Below are 25,202 nucleotides of genomic sequence, written 5' to 3'. Positions count from 1 at the left end.
AAGCTAGTAAGCATGCAGTAAGCTAGTAAGCAGGCAGTGAGCTAGTAAGACAGCAGTTAACTATTGAGCAAGCAGTTAAATAGTAAGCAGCCAGTACGCTTGTTAGCAAGCAGTAAGATGGTAAGAACACAGTTATCTAGGTAGCTCGTAGTAAGCTAGTAAGCGAGCAGGAAGCTAGTAAGAACGTAGTATCCTACTAAGCAAGCAGTAAGCTAGAGAGAAAACGGTAAGCTAGTAAGCATGCAGCCGGCTAGGAAGCAAGCAGCAGGCTAGTAAGAAAGCTACTACCTACTAAGAAAGCAGGAAGGTATTAAGCAAGCAGTAAGCTAGTACGAGAGCAGGAAGATTGTAAGAAAGTAGTATGCTAGTAAGCAAGCAGTAAGCTAGTAAGCAACCGGTAAGTTGGTAAGCAAGCATTGAGCTCGTAAGAAAGCAGTAAGTTAGAGAGCAAGCAAAGAGCTAGTGAGGAAGCATTTAGTTAGCAACAAAGCAGTAAGTTTGTAGCAAAGCAGTAAGCTGGTAAGCAAGCTGGAAGCTAGTAAGCATTCGTATGGTAAGAGAGCGGTAAGTTAGTAAGAATGCAGTATGTTAGGAAGAATGCAGGAATGTTGTAAGCAAGCACTAAGATAGTAAGCAAGCAGTACGATAGTAAGCAAACAGTAACATTGTAAGCAAGCAGCAGGATAGTGAGCGTGCAGTAAGCGAGTTAGCTAGCAGTGAGCATGTAAGCCAGCAATAAGCTAGTAATCAAGCTGTAAGCTGGTAAGCATACAGTAAGTTAATAAGCAAGCAGTGAGCTAGTAAGCGAGCAGAAGCTTGTAAGGAAGCAGCAGGCTAGTAAGCCAGCAGTAGGCTAGTAAGCGAGCAGGAAGCTGAAAAGCGAGCAGGGACCCAGTAAGAGAGCAGAATGCAAGTAAACTAGCAGTAAGCTTTTAAGGAACCAGTAAGTTAGTATGCAAGCAGTAAGCTAGTAAGCGAGCAGGAAGCTAGTAAGCGAGCAGGAAGCTAGTAAGCAAGCAGTGAGCTAGTAAACAAGCAGTAAGATACTAAGCATGCAGTGAGGTAGTATGCGAGCTGGGCGATAGTATGGAAGCAGTCTGCTAGTAAGCAATGAGTGAGCTAGTGAGCAACAGGTGAGCTAGTAAGCAAGCGGCAGGCTAGTAAGCAAGCAGTAAGCTAGTAAGCGAGCAATGAGCCAGTAAGCGAGCAGTAAGCTAGTAAGCGAGGAGGAATCAATTAAGAAAGCAGTATGCTAGGGAAAAAGCAGTAAGCTAGTAAGGAACATGTAAGCTAGTAAGCAAGTAGCAGGCTAGTAAGGAAGCAATTAGCTAGTAAGGAACCAATGTGCTTGTAAGCAAGCAGTAAGCTAGAAAGCAGGCAAAAAAACCGGTAAGCAAGCAGAACGCTAGAAAGCCATCATCAGGCTTGAAAAATAGCAGTTACCTATTAAGCAAGCAGTATGGTAGTGACCCACGGCGTCCTTGGGGCCGACCTCAGGCGGTTGTTTAACTGATGCCTGAGGGACGGGCGATTCCCCCCCAGTTGGAAGGTGGCGAGGATGATCCTCCTCCGGAAGGAGGGTCGGCCCGCGGAGTCTCCATCCGCATACCGGCCCATCTGTCTCCTCGACGAGGTGGGCAAGATCTTCGAGCGAGTGATTGCTGCCCGCCTCGTCGAGCACCTGTCGCGGGGTGCTCCGGGCCTGGTCGACTGCCAGTACGGTTTCCGGGGGGGCCGGTCGACGGTCGACGCGATCAGTCGGGTCAGGGTCCTCTCGGAGTCGGCCGTCACCCGGGGAGGGGTGGCGTTGGCGGTATCGCTGGATATTCCCAACGCGTTTAACACCCTTCCCTGGGAGGAGATACGGAGGGGGCTCGAATATCATCGGGTACCCCTGTGTCTCAGGGCAGTCGTCGGGGATTATCTCCGCGGCAGGTGGATCGAGTATTCGGGCCGGGATGGTGATATGCGGAGGGAGGTCTACTGCGGGGTTCCGCAGGGGTCGGTCCTAGGGCCACTCCTGTGGAACATCGCGTACGACGCGGTGTTGCGGGCCGACCTCCCCGACGGCGTCAGTGCCGTGTGTTACGCAGATGACACACTGGTGCTGGCCGTCGGGGCTCAGTGGGGGAGGGCCAAGCGCCTCGCCGAGGAGGGGGCGCAACGCGTCGTCGACCGGATCAGGGGGATGGGGATGACGGTGGCGGTCCATAAGACCGAGGTGATAGCGTTCCATTCACCTCGGCAGGATCCGCCACCCCCTCTGATCCGGGTGGGTGGGGCTGATATCGAGGTGAAGCCCCGGATGAGGTATCTGGGGCTGATCCTCGATAGCCACTGGCGCTTCTAGGAGCATTTCCGCTGCCTGGTTCCCCGGTTGGAGAGGATGGTCTCGGCTTTAGGCCGGATCCTCCCCAACCTGGGGGGCCCGGCGGGACGAGTTCGCCGCCTCTATGTGGCAATGGTTCAGTCGGTGGCCCTATACGGGGCCCCCGTCTGGGCGGACGACCTGGCGGCCTCCCGCCGCAGCATGACGATGCTGCGTCGGGTGCAGAGGCGGATGGCGCTGAGGGTCGTCCGCGGCTACCGGACCGTGTCGCATGAGGCGGCGACGGTTCTTGCGGGGATGCCGCCCATGGATCTCCTCGCGCGGTCGCACGCGATGATGTATCGTCATCGTGTCGACCGTCGCGCGGGAGTGGGGGCGGTCCCGGGAGAGCAGGAACCTGCTTGGGGCGATTTGAAGCGCCAGGCCCGGCAGTTCGTGGCGCTTGCGTGGCAGGAGCGGTTGGCCCTGCCAACTGCGGGGCACCGGACAGTCGGGGCTGTTCGGCCACTGCTGTGTGAGTGGCTGGACAGAGGCCATGGAAGCCTTACTTACCGGATGGCACAGGTATTTTCCGGGCATGGTAGCTTCGGAAGATACCTGTGCCGGATAGGGAAGGAGCCGACCGCGCGTTGCTGCCATTGTGACGCCGAGCAGGACACGGCTGATCATACCCTCCAGGTATGCCCAGCGTGGGAGGGGGAGCGCCGTGTCCTGGTCGGCGTCAGAGGGCGGGAAGTCTCGCTGCTGGGTGTGGTGGGCGCCATGCTCGGCAGCGAGAGGAAGTGGAGGGCCGTGGCCTCCTTCTGCGAGACCGTGATGCTGCAGAAGGACGCCGCGGGAAGGGAGCGCGAGCTTCAGCGGCGCGCTGAGGCTCGCGCTCGTATGCTGGCGGGCGCCAGGCGTCGCGGGCGGCGGCTTTTGCGCGGCGGATGACCCTGGCTGGGAGGGGGGCGCTGAGGGGAGCCTCCTCCCGCCAGGCGGCGATGGGTCGGACCGGGTGGGTTCGGCCCACGGGGAGGCACCCTCGGTGGCCTGGAGCGGCCATGATCTCCCGGCCGCCGAGGGGTAGAAACGGGGTCGCAGGCGGTTGCGAGTTGGGGCTCGCGGCCCGCCACTAAATGCGGCCCCGGGACGGATCGCGGCGGGATGGAGTGGCCCCGTCCTGCCGCTATGAGACAGAGTGTCTACCGGGGGGACCGTTTGTCCCCCCCGGGGATGGGCGCAAAGCGCGGGCACGGGGAGGATACCGGAGGAATGCTTCGAGCGATACCCGGTATCCTCCCAAATCGTGCGGAAGGGTCACCGTGGGGTTTTTAGTGGGTAGGTACCGCGCCTGTCATTCTACGGGCGCGGGGAATCCCACACATCCCTCCCGCCTCTCGCCAAAGAGGTGGGAGGGAGTCTTTCGAAGATTTTCCCCACGACAAAAAAAAAAAAAAAAAAAGCAGTATGGTAGTAAGGAAGCAGTATGATAGTAAGCATGTAGTAAGCTAGTAAGCAACCAGCAATCTAGTAAGCAAGAAGTAAGCTAGAAAGCATGCAGCAGGCTAGTAAGAAAGCATTTAGCTGTTAAGCAAGCAGTAAGCTAGTAACAAAGCAGTAGGTTACAAACAAAGCAGTAGGCTAGTAAGCAAGCAGGGAGCTCGTAAGGAAGCAGTATGCTAGTATGAAAGCAGTAAGCTAGTAAGCAACCAGTAAGGTAGTAAGCAAGCATCAGGCTAGTCAGAAAGCAGTCGGCTAGTTGGAAAGCAGTATGCTAGTAAGGAAGCAGTAAGCTAGTATGCAAGCAGTGAGTTATTAAGCCAGCAGGGAGCACGTATGGAAGCATTATGATAGTAAGCAAGAAGTAAGCTAGTAAGCAAGCAGCAGGATAGCAAGATAGCAGTTAGCTATCGAGCACGCAGTAAACTGGTAACCAAGCAGTAAGCAAGTAAGCAAACAGTAAGCTTGTAAGCAAGCAGTAAGCGTGTAAGAAACCAGTTAGCCCGTAAGGAAGTAGTAGGCAAGTAAGAAAACAGCAAACTAGTGAGCTAGCAGTGAGGTAGTAAGCGAGGAGGAACCTAGTAAGGAAGCAGTATGCTAGTCAGCAAGCAGTCAGCTGGAACGAAAGCAATTAGCAAGTAAGCAAGTAGTAAGCTGGTAAGCAAGAAGTGCGCTAGTAAGCTGGCACGAAGCTAGTAAGGTAGCAGAATGCTAGTATGCAAGCAGTAAGCTAGTAAGAAAGCAGTGAGCTGGTAAGCGCGAAGGGAGATAGTAAGGAAGCAGTATGCTTGTAAGCGAGCATGAAGGTAGTAAACAAGCAGTTAGGTATTAAGCAAGCAGTAAGCTGGTAAGCAAGCAGTTAGCTGGTAAGAAAGTTGTTAGCTACTAAGCAAGCAGTATGCTAAGAACATAGCAGTATGCTAGTAAGCAAGCAGTAAGCTAGAAAGCCAGCAGCAAGCTAGAAAGCAAGCAGTATACTAGTAAACAAGCAGTTAGCTAGGTAGCAAGCAGTAGGCTAGAAAGCAAGCGGTAAGCTAGCAAGCAGGCAACAGGCTAGTAATCATGCAGTAAGCGTGTAAGTTCGCAGTAAGCTAGTAAGCAAGCTGTGAGCTAGTAAGCGAGGAGGTAGCTAGAAAGAGTGCAGTAAGCTAGTAAGCATGTAGTAATCTAGTAAGCATGGAGTGTGCTAGTAAGCAAGCAGGAAGCTGGTAAGGAAGCAGTGAGCTAGAAAGCAAGCTGTAAGCAACAAAGCAAGCAGTAAGCTAATAAGCGAGCATGGAGCTAGTACGGATGCTGTTTGCTTGTAAGCAAGCAGTATGCTAGTAAGCAAGCAGTAAGCTAGAAAGCAGGCTGTCAGCTAGAACGCATGCAGCAAGCTAGCAAGCAAGCAGTATAATAGTAAACAAGCAGTTAGCTAGGTAGCAAGCAGTAGGCTAGAAAGCAAGCGGTAAGCTAGCAAGCAGGCAACAGGCTAGTAATCATGCAGTAAGCGTGTAAGTTCGCAGTAAGCTAGTAAGCAAGCTGTGAGCTAGTAAGCGAGGAGGTAGCTAGAAAGAGTGCAGTAAGCTAGTAAGCAACAAGTAAGCTAGTAAGCATGCTGTATGGTAGTAAGCAAGCATCGGGCTAGACAGAAAGCAGTTAACTAGAAGGAAAGCAGTATGCTAGTAAGGAAGCAGATAGCTACAAAGCGGGCAACAAGATAGTAAGCTACCAGGCAAGCTAGGGAGCAAGCGATGAACTAGTAAGCGAGTGGGAATCCAGTAAGGAAGCTGTACGCTAGTTAGCATGCAGTAATATACTAAGCAAGCAGTAAGTTAGTCAGCATGCAGTGAGCTAGTAAGAAAGCATTATGCTAGTAAAGAAGCAGTAAGATACAAAGCAAGCAGTAAACCAGTAAGCAAGCAGCGTGCTAGTAAGCGAGAGGGAAGCTAGTATGGATGCAGTATGCTAGTAAGCAAGTAGTAAGCTAGTAAGCAAGTAGAGATCTAGTAAGCGTGCATGGCGCTAGTAGGGAAGCAGTATGCTAGTAAGCAACAAGTAAGCTAGTAAGCAAGCTGTATGGTAGTAAGCAACCTACGGCCTAGACAGAAAGCAGTCAGCTAGTAGGAAAGCAGTATGCTAGTAGGGAAGCAGATTGCTACAAAGCAGGCAACAAGCTAGTAAGGAAGCAGTATGCTAGAAAGCAAGCAGTAGGCTAGTAATTAACCGGTAGGCTAGTTAGCAAGCAGCAAGCTATTAAGCGAGGAGCAGGCTAGTAAGAACGCGGGTAGCTTGTAAGCAAGCAGTAAGCTAGTAGCCAACAAGATATTAAGCAAGCAGGAAGCCAGTAAGAAAAGAATTGGCTAGTAAGAAAGCAGTATGCTTGTCAGCAAGAAGCAAGCAGCAAGCTAGCATGCAAGCAGGAAGCGAGTAAGCTAGCAGTAAGCTAGTAAGCATGCAGTAAGCTAGAAGACAAGCCGGAAGTTAGTAAGGAAATACGAAGCTAGAAAGCAGGTTGGAGGCTAGTAAGCAAGCAGTAAGCTAGTAAGCAAGCAGTAAGCTAGTGTGGTGTGTGTGTGTGTATGGTATGTGTGAATCATGGGTGGTATGAGTAAGCGACGGATGCTTGGAGCCGAATGATTGTTTATGCAAGGGTATCGATGCCGATGCCGTCAATGTTGCGGGTGGCGTCATTCGTTTAGAAGATGCATGTGGCCGGCCCTGGGAGAAAAGGGCAGAGTCGAGCGAACCGTCGAAGTGTCCACACGAGCGATTTAAGACGTAGCGAGTTATATTTTTTACCACCTTTATTTTATTTCATGTTGAAATAAACTTGACATCTTTTATTCTATTTTAATTTCATTTCCTACAAAATTGGGGGCACGTCCGCGATCAGAATTTAAACCGAGTCGTAGCAGAACGTTTAGTGTGGACAGTAAAGTATTGTGAGAACAGAGTTTACTTAAAAGGGTTGAGGTGAAAGTGTAGAGTGTGTACTGCGAGGACTAGTGTTGAAAGTCACGATTCATAGTTGTGGTGGTCAATAAAATGGCTTCAGTAAGGAGGGATGCAAGTGATTTCTGCATCGCAGAATTGAAAGAAAAATTATGAGAGAAGGGACTTTCAATATCTGGTTTGAAAGCGGAATTGATTCAGCGGCTGCATGAAGCCGATCCGACCGGCGAATGGTTAAAAGTATGTACAAGCAGCGTGGTCGAAGAAACTGCGAGTGACAATAGTTCGGGATGCGCATACGATATGGTACAGATGCGGCGAGAAATGGAACTTGCGCAAAGAGAGAAGCAACTAGTAGAGCGGTAGCTTGATTTAGCTCGCCAACAAATTGCATTACTTCGAGAAATGCAGAGGCTTAATCTCGACAGAGGTGAGGCAGGGGAATCAACAAGCGTACCGACGGGGCAAAGACGACCACCACCGGTAAATATCTCTGCCATTGCGGATTTATTAAGTTATTTTGATGGAAGTAGCAATACATTCGTCACGTGGGAGCGTCAAGTTCAAACATTGAAAATGACGTATCAACTGACGGATGATATGGCTAAACTGTTGATGGGATCGCGAATGAAGGGTAATGCACTTGAGTGGTTACATTCGAAACCTGAACATATTGCAATGTCAGTAGAAGAATTACTGGGGAATCTACAGGAAATGTTTTACCATCCTGGAAGCGTTCTTGAGATGAGACGACGTTTTGAGGCGCGTGTTTGGAGGAAAGAAGAAACGTTCAGCGAATATGTACATCAAAAAGTGATTTTAGGATACCGCGTACCTAGCAGTGACGCAGAAATCATAGAGTACATTATAGAAGGAATACCTGATCGAGGATTAAGGGATCTGGCGCGAGTGCAGAAGATAGCAACTAAGGGGGAACTGTTAGCAGCATTCGATAGGATTTCCTTGCAAGGAAGATCGTTGCCGTTCAACCCAGCGATCAAGCCAAAGAAAAGCAAGTGGTCACCAGTGAAGACAATAAAGCAAGACGTTAAAGAAGTGCCGAATAACCAATTACGATGCTCTAATTGCTGTGAGAGGAACCATCGAGTTGTAGACTGTCTTGTTGAAAGCAAAGGGCCAAGATGTTTCGCTTGCCGAGACTTGGGACACAGAGCCATGGATTGTAAGAAGGGGCAGGACAAGCAGGTAAACGAGTATACGGCAGTGGCCGTTCAGGACAATAAAGTATACAAGCCTGTTACATTACTAGGTAAGCAGATAGTAGCGTTTATAGATATGGGTAGCGATTTACATTTAATGAAGGCCGAACAATATATTAGGTTAGGATGCCCAACTTTACACGGTACAGAAATATCTTGTAAAGGATTCGGTTTAAGTAAGGTCACTACTTTAGGCAGTTTTTATGGGAACGTACAAATCGATACAAATATTTTCCGATTCTTAATTCACGTGGTACCGGATGAATATTTGAGACATAATTTTTTGATTGGCTTGGAATTGTTGCAAGAGGCTAAATTGACGTTAGACGGTAAGAGTGTTGAGGTTTCAAAACGCGATAACAGGGTAACGAATTCTTATGATGTACCAGAAATATTTTGCATAGATACTTTCGATGAGTCCGAGAACAATGTAACTAATTCTTTAATAGATTTGCAGCATATTAAAAATGATACCGTTAAACAAGAAATAGAAGATATATTAAGTAATTATGAGCCTAAAACTATTAAAAAGTCTAACATTAAAATGAACATTGTATTGAAAGATGATATATCTATATATCAACCTCCACGTAGATTAGCGCCAGTGCAAAGAGAAATAGTTAATAAACAGTTAGATGAATGGATGCAACAAGGAATAGTGCGAGAAAGTACATCGGAATATGCCAGTCCGATTGTACTGGTAAAAAAGAAAGATAATGGAATGCGTTTGTGTATAGATTATAGATTACTTAATAAGAAAGTATGTAAAGATCGCTATCCGCTTCCGTTGATAGAAGATCAGCTGGATCGTTTACAGGGCGCGACGATATTTAGTACTCTCGATTTAAAAGATGGTTTTTTTCACGTCCCGATTGAGGAAAATAGTTGTAAATTCACTGCATTTATAGTACCTGATGGGCATTTTGAATTTTTAAGAACCCCATTTGGTCTCTGCAACTCTCCAGCTATCTTTCAAAAATATATCAATAATATATTTCGTAACCCGATTCAGACAAGTGTTGTTTTGACATATATAGATGATTTAATTATTCCTGCGAATGACGAAAATGAAGCCGTATCAAGATTGCGTGAGATATTGTGTATTGCAAGTGATTATGGATTGCGAGTGAATTGGAAGAAATGTCGTTTTCTTCAACGTAGCATAGAATATCTAGGTCACATAATTGAGGATGGTCACGTACGTCCGTCGAAGCGTAAGACATTAGCTGTTATGAATTTTCCATTAGTAAAAAATGTTAGAGACGTACAGAGCTTCTTAGGATTAACCGGGTATTTTCGCAAATTTATTCCACAATATTCAACAATAGCCCAACCCTTGACGAACTTGTTGAAAAAAGACGTAAATTTTGAACTAAATGAAAAACATATGCTAGCGTTTAAACAATTGAAAATTGCATAGAGCAGTGAGCCGGTTTTAAAATTATACCGCGTAGGTGCGGAAACAGAACTCCATACGGATGCGTCGAGCGTCGGACTCGGTGCCATCCTGTTACAGAGAGACGATGTCGTTCAACGTTACCATCCAACATATTATGCGAGCTGGAAAACATCAGAGGCAGAATCGCGATACATTAGTTATGAATTGGAGATATTAGCTATAGTTAAAGCGTTACATAAGTTTAGAGTTTATCTTTTAGGAATACCGTTTAGAATAATAACCGATTGTCGTGCGTTTACTCTCACTATGAAAAAAAGAGACTTATGTGTTCGAGTTGCAAGGTGGGCATTATTGTTAGAGAAGTTCAATTATATTATTGAACATCGCTCAGGAAGCAATATGCGACATGTCGATGCGCTAAGTCGAAAGCCTATTCCGGTGTGTATGCTTATCAGTGAGTGTGAGACGAGTGTGCTCGTGAGATTGCGAAAAGCGCAATGTGCGGACAAAGAGTTATCGGAAATGATGGATTCTGTGAATAGTGTACAAAATAATGATGGCGACTACGTAATAAGAAACGGACTTTTGTTTAAGGTAATTGCCGACGATGTTCGCATAGTAGTGCCGCGTGCTATGCAGTGTCAAATAATAAGACAGTTGCATGAGAAACCGAGACCCTTGTTAGAAAAGATTATTGGTTCAAAGGTCTAAGATCTAAAGAGGAAAAAGTGATTCAGAATTGCATTGCGTGTATGTTAGCTGAACGAAAATCTGGAAAACGAGACGGACTATTATACCCTATCGACAAAGGAGACGTTCCGTTAGATGTATACCACATTGATCACTTAGGACCGCTTCCGTCAACTCGGAAGAATTACAAACACATATTCGTAGTGATAGATGGATTTTCTAAATTTGTGTGGCTCTATGCTACAAAATCTACCGGTACTGGAGAGGTCGTCAACCACTTGAAAAAACAAGCGAAAATTTTTGGCAATCCCCGAAAGATTATTTCGGACCGTGGAACTGCATTTACTTCGGCAGAGTTTCAAGAGTACTGCAGAGAAGAAAATATTGAAGCTGGCCTTATTACAACGGGGGTACCAAAAGCGAATGGACAGGTAGAAAGGGTGAACAGGACAATCATTCCTGTGTTAACTAAGTTGGCCGCACCAAAACCTAATGAGTGGCACAGGTACCTAGACGTATGCCAAAACTACCTGAATGCAACTCCTCACCGCAGTATCGGCAATACACCTTTTAAGATTCTATTCGGGACTGATATGAGGTTGAAGAACAATCCCGCGGTCCGAGAAATAATAAGCAACGAGTGGAACGAACTATTTCAAGAAAATCGAGACGAATTGAGACGGCAAGTAAAAAACAACATTTTGAAAATCCAACAGAAGAATCGGCGTAGTTTTAACCGGAATCGTAAAGAGGCTCATCACTATCACGAAGGAGATTTGGTCGCTATCAAAAGGACACAATCAGGACCAGGTTTAAAGTTTGCGCATAAATATTTAGGCCCGTATCAAATTACCCGTGTACTGCGCAATGATCGGTATTTGGTAGAGAAAGTAGGTGAGCACGAGGGGCCACGACAAACATCGACAACTTCAGAATACTTGAAATCGTGGATTGAGGACTTAGAAGATGCATTGACGGATAGTGAGAATACATCTGATATCTGAGGGCAGATATCTCTGCAGGATGGCCGAATGTGGTGTGTGTGTGTGTATGGTATGTGTGAGTCACGAGTGGTATGAATAAGCGACGAATGCTTGGAGCCGAATGATTGTTTATGCAATGGTATCGATGCCGATGCCGTCAATGTTGCGGGTGGCGTCATTCGTTTAGAAGACGCACAAAAAAGGGCAGAGTCGAGCGAACTGTCGAAGAGTCCACACGAGCGAGTTAAGACGTAGCGAGTTATATTTTTTACAACCTTTATTTTATTTCATGTTCAAATAAACTTAACATCATTTATTCTATTTTAATTTCATTTCCTACACTAGTAAGCTACAAGTAAGCTATTAAGCTAGCAGCAGGCTAGTAAGAAAGCAGTTAGCTAGTAGGAAAGCAGTATGCTAGTAAGCAAGCAGTGAGCTAGTAAACGAGCGGGAAGCTAGTAAGGAAGCAATATGCTAGTGAGCAAGCAGTAGACTAGTAAGTATCCAGTTATCCAGTAAGCAAGCAGTGAGCTAGTAAGCGAGCAGGAAGCTAGTAAGGAAGCAGTATGCTAGTAAGCTAGTTGCAGGCTAGTAAGCAAGCAGTAAACGATTAAGCTAGCAGTACGCTAGTAAGCAAGCAGTGAGCTAGTAAGCGAGCAGGAAGCTAGTAAGGAAGCAGCATGATAGTAAACAAGTTGTAAGCTCGTAAGCAACAAGTAAGCTGGTAAGCATGCAGTAAGCTGGTAAGAGAGCAGTTAGCTAGTGAGCAAGTAGTATGCTAGTGCGCCATGCTCGGCAGCGTGAGGAAGTGGTGGGCCGTGACCTCCTTCTGCAAGATCGTAATGCTGCAGAAGGAGGCCGCGGGAAGGGAGCGCGAGCGTCAGCAGCGCGCTGAGGCTCGCGCTCGTATGGTGGCGCGAGGGCGTCGCGGGAGGCAGCCTTTGCGCGGCGGATGACCCTGGCTAGGAGGGGGGCCCTGAGGGGAACCTCCTCCCGTCAGGCGGCGAAGGGTCGGACCGGGTGGGTCACGGATGGGGGACACGGGGAGGCACCCTCGGTGGCCTGGAGCGGCCATGAGCTCCCGGCCGCCGAGGAGTAGAAACGGGGCCGCAGCCGCCACTAAACGCGGCCCCGGGACGGATGGCGGTAGGGCGGAGTGACCTCGTCCTGCCGCCATGAGATAGCGTGACAGCCGGGGGGACCCTTTTGTCCCCCCGTGGATGGGCGCACAGCGCAGGCACGGGGAGGATACCGGAAGTATGCTTCGAGCGATTCCCGGTATCCTCCCAAAACGTGCGGAAGAGTCACCGTGGGGTTTTTAGTGGGTAGGTCCCGCGCCCGTCATTCCATGGGCGCGGGGAATCCCACACACCCCTTCCGCCTCGCCACAAAGAGGTGGAAGGGAGACTTACGGATATTTTCCCCACGAAAAAAAAAGCTGGTATGCAACCAGTAAGCTAGTAAGCGAGGAGGAAGCAAGTAAGGAAGCAGTATGCTAGTAAGCAACCAATAAGCTAGTCAACTAGCAGTTAGCTAGTAAGCAAGCAGGAAGCTAGTAAGCAAGCTGCAATCTAGTAAGCAAGGAGTGAGATAGTAAGTAGGCATGAAGCTAGTAAGGAATCAGTAAGCGTGTAAGCTAGCTGTAAGCATGTAAGCAAGCAGTAAGCTAGTAGGTAAGCAGTGAGCTAGCAACGCAGCAGTATGCTAGTAAGCAAGTAGTAAGCTAGAGAGCAAGCAGTAAGCTTGAAGGCAACCAACAAGGGAGTAAGCAAGCAGTAAGCACGTGAACAAGCAGTAAGCTGGTCAGGAAGCAGATAGCTAGTAAGGAAGCTGTAAGTTAGAAAGCAAGCAGTGAGATAGTTAGGGAGCAGGAAGCTAGAATGGAGGCAGGATGCTAGAAAGCAAGCAGTTAGCTAGGAAGAAACAAGTTTGCTACTAAGCAAGCAGCTCGCTGGTAAGGATGCAGTTAGCTAGTAAGGAAGCAGTAAGTAATGAAGGAAGCAGGAGGGTAGTAAGAAAGCGGTTAGCTAGTCTGAAAGCAGCGAGCTAGTATGCCTTCAGTGGGCTGGTAGGTTTGCAGTTAGCTAGTAAGCAAGCACTGAGCTAGTATACGAGGAGGAAGCTGGTAAGGAAGCAGTATGCTACTAAGCAAGCGGTAATCTAGTAAGCGAGCAGGGAGCTAGTAAGCAACCAGTAAGCTACTAAGCAAACAGTCAGCTTGTAAGCAAGCAGCAGGCTAGTCAGAAAGCTGCTAGCTAGTAAGAAAGCAGTAAGCTAGTAAGCAACCTGGAAGCTAGAAAGCAAGCAGTAAGCTGGCGCGAATGCAATTAGCTTGTATGCAAGCAGTAAGCTAGTATGCAAGCAGTGAGCTAGTAAGTGAGACGGAAGATATTAAGCAAGCAGTAAGCAAGTAAGCTAGCAGCAGGCTAGTAAGAAAGTAGTTAGGTATTGAGCGAGCAGCAAACTAGTGGCAAGCATTAATCTTGTAAGCTAGCAGTGGGCTAGTAAGCGAGCAGGGAGCTAGTAAGGAAGCATTAAGCTAGTAGGCAAGCAGGGAGCTAGCAAGAAATTACTCAGCTACTAAACGAGGAGGCAGCTAGTAAGCAAGCAGTAAGCTGGAAAGCAAAGAGCAAGCTAGTAAGCAAGCAGTAAGCTAGTAAGCAAGCTGAAGCTAGTACAGAAGCAGTATGCTGGAAAGCATGCGGTATGTTCGATAGCAAGCAGTGAGCTAGTAAGCGAGCAGTAAGAGCGATGGCAAGCAGTGTGCTAGTAAGCGAGCAGTGAGATAGTAAGCGAGCTGTAAGCTAGAAAGCAAGCAGCAAGCAAGTAAGCAAGCATTAAGCTAGATAGCAAGCCGCTGGCTAGTAACAAAGCAGTATGCCAGTAAGCTAGCAGTAAGCTAGTAAGCAAGCAAGTAGGTGAGAAAGGGGAGTTCTGGACAGGGGGCTCTGAGAGGGGTGCGGGGAGGGGGGAGATGAGGGTGAGGGAGGGTGGGGGAGGGGGCCTGTGCGCCGGAGTGGGGGGCCCGTGGTGGGTCCGTGGGGGGGGGGGGAGCAGTCGGATTGGGAGGTCGGTAACTATTACCGACAGTCGATAATTGGTATCTACGGTCGATAATTAGTATCTACGGTTGGTAAATAGTATTTATGGTCGGTAATTAGTATCAACGATCGATAATTGACATTAGCGGCTGGTAATTAGCGGAGGTTAGAAAATGGAAGAGGGTAATTGCCTGGTATCGATAGAAAGGGAAGGGGGGATAAAAGAGATGCATCTGGTAAAAAGAAGTGGTAATTATCAAAGGTAATAATCAGAGGTCGATAAAGAGGAGGTGGGGAAAGAAATTAGACGTCTTTTGACTATTTCGAAATTTTATTCCACAAAAATTAGATACAGTTTTTATTTTTAATTATTAATAGCATCATATAAAATGTTATCCAGCGCATATGCCAACAGCTCGCAATCTACAGGCGAATTTTTGTCGTAATATTCACGAAGGATTTTGTCTGCATCACGTTTACGCATAATACTATTGCGTTTTAAAATATTTGTAAATTCTTGGTATTTCTCACCAACATAGTGCGCATTTTGGCATAGCCACGAATATGCATGCTCGATGCACTGTTCCAGTTCGAATAAAAACAATAGAGTTGTCGGTTTCATATACATGCAAGCATCATGCAATTTCACTTGTACAATGTTCATATCACGCATTGCAACAACCGTAAGCACCAAATCACAAATTGATAACGATGTTGGAGAAGGCGCTGATAGCACATGTTGTTTGATGTCCTCGCGTTTCTGAATAAACACCATCCATGTTGAGTAAGACAGCAACAATTTATTTCCTCGAGTATCGCCAAGTATAATTTCCACGGCGGATACAGGTCCTACACCGATTGCAATATCCAAATACTTGTATGCTGTGGATGTGAGGGCAAACCTCCTTCCCAGTATATGAGGCGTTGAATGCTGTTTCTTGCTACTGTTACATGTAGAAAAGTAAATAAAGAATAAAAGGTAAGTAATGACAATAAGTAATAACAATAAGAAAAAATGGATAAGAAAAGATGGTGATAATAATACTTACTGATTACTTGTGCATGCTGTATCGCAAGGAATGCAATAATTCATTTTTTCAGAAAAAATTTGAACGTAGAATTCAATAGATAATGTTTCACGACGATACTATCAAACGAGTGTGAATATTGTGCAGCACTTAAATGCAACGTTGCATCATATGTATCAGGGAAGCGGGTGGCGCGTAGTGGGGGGACGAATTTCAGGGAAGCGGGTGGCGCGTAGTGGGGGAAGGAATTTTTTATATCACATGTTCTTCTTCTGCGAAAAGTGCAGCTTTTGCAAAAATGTCTTTTAGATTACCTTGAACACGTCTAAACATGCAACTTCTGCAAAGCGTATAACATTACATTCGCAGGATGATGCAAACAAATAATATTCTTCGCGACATAGATCATTTGTGGGGAAGGAGGAATTTTTTATATCACGTGTTCTTCTTCTGTGAAAAGTGCAACTTTTTGCAAAAATTGTTTTTTAGATTACCTTGAACATGTCTAAACATGCAACTTCTGCAAAGCGTATAACATTACACACGAATTGTGCGAGCTATTGGGATCCTAATCATTTTACGTACACGCTATTCATATTCTTATTTTATGTCGCATGTTCTTCTTTTGCGAAGAGCGCAACGTTTTTTTTTTTTTTTGCAAGACGTTTTAGATTACACTGAACACGTGCAAAAACGCAACTTCTGCAAACGTATACATTGCACTCACAGGCAAAGAATTCTGTAACATATATATATGGAGACCCTTACCATGGGAAAGAAATTAGATACCATGTTTTGATGATTTAAAAATATGATATATTTATTAAAGCAATGAATAATTATGTTACAAAACATTACTTTTGTGGATCCACGAATTGTGCGAGTTATTGAGCCCCAACCATTTTACGTACACGTTGTTCCCCTTCTTACGCAATACTTTTTCAACTAGATACACGTCGGAATTTGCAACGCGTTGCAACTCGTGTTCGATCCATGAATTGTGCGAGTTATTGAACCCCAACCATATTTACGTACACGTTGTTCCCCCTTCTTACTATTTTATGTTACATGTTCTTCTGCGAAAAGCGCAACTGTTTTGCAAGGTGTTTTAGATTACACTGAACATGTGCAAAAAACGTATACAATACATTTGTGGATGAACACGCGCAAAAAACACAACCTCTGCAAAACCTATAACAGCGCATTCGCGGACACAGATTTCTGTAATATATCGCGAGCATCACCGAAAGCATCATCGGGAACAGTGATTTTTTGTAATATATCGTATGCATCACTATACACATTAACACAAAGGACGACAGTATGGATCATCAAGAGCAGGAGCTGTACGAGCAAGCCGCTCAATTAAGGTCGATGGAAGAATACAATTTATGGGAACATCGATTTGGCGATTATCTCGATTCGTTGGTGGAACGAAGCCGAATCAAGAGACTGCGACTCTCAATCGGTGAAAAACAATCATTGATTGCTCGTATCGCTAGATTAGAAAGTCTAAAAGATTCGACACGCAATCGATTTGTACATGCGGGTGCTGGACATAGTGCAAGACTCAGATGGCGTGAAATTGTTACGGCTTTCGTTAACCGTATATTGACCGGTGCAGTGATAAATTCTAACCACATAGAATCACAATATCCCTCGAAGATGCGAGGGATATTGTAGTCGATCATGTGCGAAACATTGTGCTGAAACATGATAGTGTAAAAATAAATACTATACTTAATGGTGAATTTGTTGCTGGTAACAAATGTGCAAACAAAAGTGTTAACACGAAAAATTGTGAACTTTTTCGCTTGTCTGACCTACGCGAATGGTATGATTTACGTGTCATCGAACCCATTCTAGCATCCTTAGACGAATTTCAGGAACGCGATAGTGGGTGGGCGCTGTCGCGGATACTGAATTTAATTGTTAATGTAAATAAATATATGCCAATGCATGCAGGATGTGCCATACAATTACCGCGAGAGGTACGACTAAAGAAAGCAGTAATCAATGTATGCTCGACGGACAATGCATGTTTTGCGTGGTCGGTGGTGGCCGCTCTGTATCCAGCCGAAAGTCACGTATCTCTCGCATCGTCATATCCTCATTATACAACAGTGTTGAATATCCAGGATATTGAATTTCCAATGACATTGAACCAAATTAAAAAGTTTGAACATATCAACAACATCTCCATCAATGTCTATACCATTGAGAATAAGAAGGTGTTACCAATACGAGTCACCGATAAGAAGATGGAAAGACATGTCAATTTGTTGTATTTAGAAGGAGCAAACGACGTGGGACATTTCACATGGATTAAGAACTTATCTCGCCTCGTATGCACACAATTGAGTAAACATAATGGCAGGAAATACTTTTGTGATAGGTATGTATATAATAAATCTTTTAAATATTTTATGTTAGATAAAAATTATGCCTCTTATTGCAGATGCTTACACTACTTTAGTTCGAATGAGAAGCTGGAAGCTCACACCATGGATTGTGAGAAGATGAACGATTGTGCAATCATATTGCCAAATGATGATTGCAGTAAGTGGCTCAGCTTCAGCAACTACAACAGGAAAGAGCGTGTTCCGTTTATCGTGTATGCCGATCTGGAATGCATCCTGGAGAAAACGGATACTGATCGAGAAGCGTCAAGATACACGTACCAGCATCATCGAGTATTTAGCGTGGGATATTATGTGCGGTGCTCGTACGACGACTCGTTATCTACGTTTCAATGTTGTCGCGATCCTGATTGCGTATCATGGTTTGTGAGACAACTTCAAGATTTGTCACATCGTGTAAAGTCCATCTTATCGACCAATGTACCCATGGAAAATTTATCAGCTGAACAATTACGAAATTTTAATACGGCAACACACTGCCATATATGCGAAACACCGTTTACGCGAGATGATATGCGAGTACGCGATCATTGCCACTTAACCGGTCGGTACAGAGGTCCTGCACATTCAAATCACAATCTAAATTATAAAGACGCATTTGCCATCCCTATAGTCTTTCACAATTTATCCGGTTATGATTCACATTTTATTATCAAGGAGATAGCCACAGCATTTGAGGGTGATGTCACTGTATTGCCGATAACAAAAGAGAAGTACATTTCATTTACAAAATACGTTGAAAACGCGAATGAAGAATCAAACTCGCGCAAGCGCATAAAATTGCAATTCATCGATTCATTTAAATTTTTAAATACAAGTCACGAGAAATTGGTATTTTTTCTTAGTAAAGATAAACTTGAAATTACACGGTCCGAGTTTCAAAAATTATCTGTGGAAGATTTTGATTTATTGACGCGAAAAGGGGTGTTTCCATACGAGTACATTGACTGTATTGAAAAGTTGGACCAATCATGTTTACCATCACGCAATTCATTTTACAGTTCCGTAACTGGCGATACAGTATCCGAAAACGACTACGCACACGCTGTCAACGTGTGGAAGCGGTTCTCCATTGAAACGCTCGGCGAGTATAGCGATTTGTATCTGAAGACGGATGTCTTGCTGTTGGCTGATATTTTTGAAAATTTTCGCAATAGTTGCATCGCAAGTTATGGACTCGACCCCGCGCACTATTATACTTTGCCTGGTTTTACGTGGGATGCCATGCTGAAGCATACACGTATCAATTTCGAACTTCTTACCGATATCGACATGGTCCTATTTATCGAACGTGGTATACGTGGTGGTTTGAGTCAATGTTCCAACAGACGCGCACGAGCCAACAACAAATACACGCAATCGCACGATCCATCGCAACCGTCGTCATATTTAATGTATTTCGATGTAAATAATTTGTACGGCTGGGCAATGTGTCAACCATTACCATATGCCAATTTTCAGTGGGTCAACAACAAAGATGTAGATGTAATGACCGTAGCGTTAGACTCATCGACGGGGTATATTTTGGAAGTCGATCTGGAGTATCCGCAACATCTGCATGATTCGCACACTGACCTACCGTTCTGCCCAACACATGATAAACCGCCTGGCAAGCGCCAGGAGAAGCTCCTCGCAACTCTATACGATAAGAAGCGTTACGTAATACACTATCGCAATCTGCAGCAATGTATTCGTCACGGCCTTCGCGTAACTGAAGTTCACCGCGTATTACAGTTTTTCCAATCCCCATGGCTTCGCGATTACATCGAACTAAATACAAAGTTCAGAACTCTTGCTACAAACGATTTTGAGAAAAATTTATATAAGTTAATGAATAATGCAGTGTTTGGCAAAACCATGGAGAATGTGCGCAATCATGTAGATATCAAATTAGTAACGAAATGGGAAGGGAGATACGGTGCAGAGGCACTGATCGCTAAACCAAATTTCCACAGTCGCAGCATATTTTCGGAAAACCTAGTTGCGATCGAACTGCATAAATTGTTCGTAAAATTTAACAAACCAATCTATGTGGGCATGTGTATACTAGATATATCTAAGATTTGTTTGTATGAATTCCATCACGATTACATGTTACCCACACATAGGAATAAATGTAAAATTATGTACACCGGTACAGACAGTCTAATCTACCACATCGAGTGTGACGATATTTATGAACTTATGATACGCGATATTATCCGCTTTGACACGAGCGACTATCCCACAGATAATCGATATGGTATTCCGCTTGCTAATAAGAAGGTACCAGGTTTAATGAAAGATGAAAATAATGATGCGATTATGACGGAATTTGTTGGATTGAGAGCGAAAATGTATGCCATACAAGTCGATGGTAAGAAAGATACGAAAAAGGTGAAAGGTGTCAAGAGTAATGTTGTAGCGCGAACTATAACATTTGATGATTATGTGCAATGTTTGATGGGTGAGGTTGAAAAGATTTGTCACCAATCGTGTATAAGATCCATGTTGCATGAAGTGTACACGGTATCAGAAACAAAAATTGCTTTGAGTCCATACGATGACAAACGATATATTGTACCATATTCAACCAAGACGCTGCCGTGGGGGCATTATAAAATACCGCTTTAGACATACCAATTATATTTCTTATTCATTTTTCAATATATATATTTTTTATTTATATTTTTTATGTAATTTTTATATTTCTTATTCATTTTTCAATATATATATTTTTTATTTATATTTTTTATGTAATTTTTATATTTCTTATTCATTTTTCAATATATATATTTTTTATTTATATTTTTTATGTAATTTTTATATTTCTTATTCATTTTTCAATATATATATATTTTTTATTTACATTTTCATGTAATTTTTATATTTTTTATTCATTTCATTATATATATATTTTTTATGTATGTAATTATAGTATGTAATAAAACAATTTATATATACATGGTATCTCTACACATCTCCCTCACCCCAATTTGTTATTAATTTTACATTAGGAAAAGTTCACAGTAAAAAAAAAAAAAAAAAAAAAAATTATTATTTCTGATATTTCAACCACTCGCTGTATAATTTAAATACATTTTTGTAAAACACAAGTCTTTTCATGGTTGTTGGATTATAATGTATTAGCACAATCGAGACTTTTCAAACACTTGATATCTTCGTAATCGGCATCAATGGTTTTAGATTTATTCTAAAGTTCATAATTTTATAAAAGGCTACATTTATATCCAATATTTCAACCATCACTAATAAGTACATGTTTTTCAGAAGCTTACAAAAACATTAAAAGATTTTTAGACATATTCTGAAAGTTCATAATTTTATAAAAATTGCTAGGAAGGAGGAGGATGGGGAAATTAGATGTATTTTTTAAATGACATAAATTAATTCAAAAAGATACATTTATTTCCAATATTTTAACCACCAATTGCATAATTTAAATACATTTTACAAATCAAAAAAGGTACATTTATTTTTGATATTTTAACCACCAATTGTATAATTTAAATACATTTTGCATAGCGCATGTCTTTTTATGGTTACCACATCGCCATGTGTTTGCACAATCAAGATTTTTTAAGCATTCAATATCACCATAATCAGCATCGATGTTCTCTGCATTAATATGTTCAGCCACCATGTTTATTAACCAATCACGTTTTTGAAGCCCTTTAACATAGATGATTGGGTTTGACTCATCTACTATTGCCGATGTAATAAGCATTTTGCTCATGCTGTAGGGTATAAAACCGTCGTCCCACGACAGTCCGTGATGATTCTTCGTCACCCAAGTAGCTCGTGATTTATCGGGCGCAGATAATAAACACCATGGATATGGACTTTGGAAGATATAATGCGCTAGAGTGCTTCCTTTTTTCAACACTGCCACTTCCTTTACAACAAACTCTGTGTCGCTAACGAATCCTTGTATGTCGACAAATGTTGGTACCATCATGAAAATATCTGTGAAACTATGCTGCAATGCGGCGTGTCCGCCTGTTATATATATTACAAACATTGCTGATGTTACAGTTTAGGTAATCTTGCGCACAACGTTGGACAGGGGACAGTATTCGACAACACGATCATGTAAAATAAGACAATAGGCGGTAGTATTTGCTGGCACGTTTTCTTTACAATCAAATTCTATTCCCACATCTATGGTAGCGCTCTTGATTGATTCGTTCTGTCTCGAACAATCGATGACTACAAACGGTCCATACAACGAAAAGTTCTCCCTGTTGCAAAGCGTTTCGTAACAGTCGTATCCATAATAAGCTTTACGAAAACGTGCATACATATCAAAAAGAATAGCATATCTGTTTTTATCAAAATCAAGATTCAAGTCATCATATGGATAAAAGTCAGAGTTTAGATACAGTTTCACATTGGTCAAGTTACATTCATCGAAATTGCTTGCATCTTTAGACATGTTGTTCTTCCGACCAGTCTGCAGCGCAAAAATGACGTATCGCGGCTTCTCCAGCTGAGTTGCAGTTTTAACAGCCCACGAATGTTTTGTTGTACTTTGCAATAATGGGTACTCATACAGGTCCCACGAACGAAAACTCATGCTTAGGTATTGTCCGCTTTCCAAAATCCGGAACATCGATAGTTTATTCGTATCATTCAGTATAATGCGCGGCATTCGCCACTGTATCTTTAGTAATTCGATCTCCGGCTCCAGCGCGGAATTTGCAATGATGCAGTTGTTATCATTGCGAGCGCGTATAAGAATGAGTTCATGTCGAGCGTTGACTACTATACGCCTGTAATCTTCGCAAAACCCCAACAGCATATTGAGCGGTACACAAAAGTTAAAGTAACCTGTCGGTATGTTTGATTGTACGGCCCATCCAGCATTCCGTAAAATTAACGATTTGTCATATGTTGAGGACACAAATGTTTTGATGGTACTTGTTATCCCAACGTTTCTGTTACGATCGATCTCCACACCATTGAGTTCATATCGAATTTCATCAAACATAAACGCAACACAATTATTTCCGAGGAATGCATCCAACTCATTGTTTGGCTTCTTTACTATGAATCTTCCTTCAACGTATAGAAAGCTCTCACATGGTAGCGTGTATAAATCCTGCTGTTGTATAGGTATTCGTATCTCATCGTTGTGTCCAAACGTTGTGTTGGCGTATGGGTTGTATGTGTGAGTCTCAATCTTGACAATGCGATCATCAAAGATCGGTTCACTTCCAATGTTTAAGATATTAGTCATTTCGTACAACAAAACCCAACGATTTCAGAAATTCAACATTCGATGCAGTAAGTTTTGTGGGTGATCGAATTGTCCTCTCGCCTGATGGTTTTAGACAGTCAATATTCGATACAGTGTGGCGTGCAAGCGATTGAATTGTCTTCTCTTTATTTTCATGCGTCGTCTGTTTCACTTGCTCCCCTTCGTTCAGCACAAGCATCTCCTACTACAGTCGCTGTCTCCGCACATGCAATCGAACGGTGATCTGTTCCCCTCGAAAATCGAGCAATTGATCGTCTTGATTCACAACGCGAATCGTCAAATCCGAAATGCTTCGTGCAGTAATCGGAAGGTAAATGATCTGTGTTGGTCTTTCCGATATCTTATATCCTGGTGGAACGGTAGGCGAAAACTCATGTATCGTGTGCGCACACTTGTTATTGCTGTAAGCGCCAGCTGTCACGTTGCATTCAATGCGAATGATATTTACATTCATTATATTGATTGATGTATCCGATTCGTGCCATTTTCGTGGTTGTAGCACCCGATTCGTTGAAAACCCCAGTAACGAGCCAATAGTATTGGGTTTGGTAAAATTTATGCTATAATTACACCTAATTTCGCTCTTCATCGTATTGTTGTTAGCTCTAAGCATCAAGGGCGGGTTCCCTTCATTATCCCATGAAAGCGATCGTTGCAAATACATGTGAATGTCGTCCAGCTCATAAGATCCCTCGGGAATAATGATTTCCTTATCATCATTATCATAGTAAAATTTATTATTTGACAAATTTACATTCGGTATTGTGTAATATGTTTCAAAGTCCATAAGACCGAGTTCGTAATCATCATTGCTCAAATCGATTGCTGGAAAATAGCTTACTGCGAGAATACTACTTTGCCCGGTGAGCGTTAGCGTCAGCGACATGTTCCAATGGATACTGGAGTTAAAGCGTACAATGATTATCCTTAAATTGATTGTCAACTGTCAGCAGAAACTGTAAACACAGCTGTCCACAATTGCTTTGATTATAGCGCTGATAAGGCATGTGATATTACTCAATTACACTATTCTTCAAATATTGTATCAGTTCCCTCGGTGGTTGAAGGTTGCCAAAACTATCAAAATATATGGCGCATGTTCCCCGTTTTGCGTATGCCACCCAATGAGTACCTGGTCCCTCAACAGTATCCAAATTTACGATCCCGCTCTCATTCCTGCGTACCCCATCTGTTGGTAAAGTATTGCGCATAAAAATACCTCTGAAATATGGAATACGCATACGTTTTGCCAGTTGCTGCAATTGTATGTTTGTGGTTACGCCTTCAGGCATTTTAATTTTGACTTTTTTTTTTCCTCTTTGAGACTCCTCGCCCGCGTTTGTATGGCGCGAGATAAAGTCCGCGACCTTCCATGGCGAGATTATGACGATTCATTTCTTCTAGCTGGCGATGCATCGCCTTCTTATCGTTCACAGCCTTCGCGACTCCTGCCGCCCCTCCGACCAATGAGCCAAGAACCCCCAATAATGGTAAAATCGGTAGGATACCGCCACGTTTCGCCGTTGGAAGTATTCGCTTCTTCACAGCATTCTTTTTTTTCTTTTTCAAACCCATGCCGAATTTTGTTTTGGCCTTCATAGCCGCCCAAACGGTTGTAGCAGCAGCCTTTTCCCCGAGACTGGAATCTCTCGCAGTAATGCGTTCTCGTGCTTTTGCTGCTAGGATGTTGTCAGCTGCGTGTCGTTTTACGAGATCGTTATTTTGTGAATACGCTATATCATGCTCGCGACATGCAGCATCCAGCGGATTGATACCTTGATCGCCTCGCGCCAAACGTTTCTCTAAATGTGTTCCGGGGCCACAAAACTGATAACCTGGAATATGTAATTCAATCGGAAGTGTGTTTATAACGCGATTTAATAGGCCTTTCCCAATTTTTGCTGACATTCGTCACAGTTGTTTATCGATGGTGGTGGTAGACAGTCAATGTGTGTTCTGCTGACTCGACAGGTTATATTTGAATACTGATTGTTTCAGCTCTATGCATCGCTATAAATAGACCAGCACTCTTTCGAAAGTATCTTCATTTGTATAATGCTGATAAAATATGCAGTTTATACGCCAATCACCTATGATCAAAGTGACTAATCTGGACAAAAAGATACAGTCTGAGAAAGAGTTACGCAAACATGGAAATATGCTGCCGGCCTCTATACGTGGTATCATCTGCGGTCCATCGAATTGTGGCAAAACGAACGTGTTGATTAGTTTGTTAGAAAGTCCGCATGGTATTTATTTCGAAAACGTATACGTGTACTCGAAATCGTTGCACCAACCGAAATATCGATATCTAGAAAATATATTCTCATCGATAGACGAAATTGGTTATTTTACATTTTCGAATAACAGCGATGTCGTTCCGCCGAGCGATGCACTTCCGAATTCCATTTTTATC

At 43.7% G+C, this 25,202-nt stretch overlaps 1 protein-coding gene across 1 annotated transcript in view; it reads left to right on the top strand.

The window, feature by feature from the left end:
* Nucleotides 1-25,202, top strand: part of LOC143350733 (uncharacterized) — a 55,812-nt gene that overhangs the window by 16,733 nt on the left and 13,877 nt on the right. Inside the window, 3 exon segments of the mRNA XM_076782743.1 lie at nt 7,569-7,951; nt 16,421-16,757; nt 16,760-17,501. Of these exon segments, the coding sequence (XP_076638858.1) occupies nt 7,569-7,951; nt 16,421-16,757; nt 16,760-17,501 (1,462 nt within the window).

Source organism: Colletes latitarsis, unplaced genomic scaffold, assembly GCF_051014445.1.
Source record: "Colletes latitarsis isolate SP2378_abdomen unplaced genomic scaffold, iyColLati1 scaffold0027, whole genome shotgun sequence".
In the NCBI taxonomy this organism is placed as follows: domain Eukaryota; kingdom Metazoa; phylum Arthropoda; class Insecta; order Hymenoptera; family Colletidae; genus Colletes; species Colletes latitarsis.
This window is presented reverse-complemented; position numbering and strand designations above follow the sequence as displayed.